Source organism: Salminus brasiliensis, chromosome 18 (genome assembly GCF_030463535.1).
Source record: "Salminus brasiliensis chromosome 18, fSalBra1.hap2, whole genome shotgun sequence".
Lineage (NCBI taxonomy): Eukaryota > Metazoa > Chordata > Actinopteri > Characiformes > Bryconidae > Salminus > Salminus brasiliensis.
In genome coordinates this window covers 33,753,726-33,754,260 of record NC_132895.1, presented here as the reverse complement: position 1 = coordinate 33,754,260, position 535 = coordinate 33,753,726, and the positions used below count along the sequence as shown (strand labels likewise).

Sequence of the window (535 nt, the reverse complement as noted above, 5' to 3'; positions counted from 1 at the left end):
GACACAGCACCGGGACCACCAGCAGCAGCAGCATCCATAAAGCCTCCATACCGCCGCCGCCTCCTCCTCCACCAGCAGCAGCACTCTCACTGCCCCGCGCGCGCGCTCTCTCTCTCTCTCTCTGTCTCCACCACTCTCACTACACCTCTCTCTCTCTCTCTCTCACACCGTGCAGAACCTCCCCTGGCTGCTGCTCCGATGAAAAGCCCAAGCCTGACCCGAACCTGACGGAGGGTCCAGCGCTCCGGCGGCCGAACTTTTACTGTGGCGTTTCTGACCGTCGACGTCAAATCAGTTGAGTCGCGAACGAGTCACTCGGCTGAACCGTTCGAGTCTTTCGAATCGGTTCCTTTGCAATATGTAATCGGTTCGCTCACACGAACTGAAGCCCGGAGGTCTGATATTTGACTATTATTATTAATGTATATTTTCAAGGATTTCATATGTAACAATGATTTAATTATTAAGTATAATTATAAAGAGCATTTAGGAATCATTCATATTTACATTTATAAAAAAAAACTTTGCTGTGCGA

General features: G+C 49.3%; 1 protein-coding gene across 1 annotated transcript in view; it reads right to left on the bottom strand.

Annotated features, from left to right (window-relative positions):
* The window catches only part of agpat2 (1-acylglycerol-3-phosphate O-acyltransferase 2 (lysophosphatidic acid acyltransferase, beta)), a 14,608-nt gene extending 14,307 nt beyond the window's left edge, over positions 1–301 (bottom strand). Inside the window, exon 1 of the mRNA XM_072662749.1 lies at positions 1–301. This exon is cut by the window's left edge and continues 127 nt beyond it. Within this exon, the coding sequence (XP_072518850.1) occupies positions 1–49 (49 nt within the window). The 5' untranslated portion in view covers positions 50–301.
* Between the last annotated feature and the right edge of the window lie 234 nt (positions 302–535).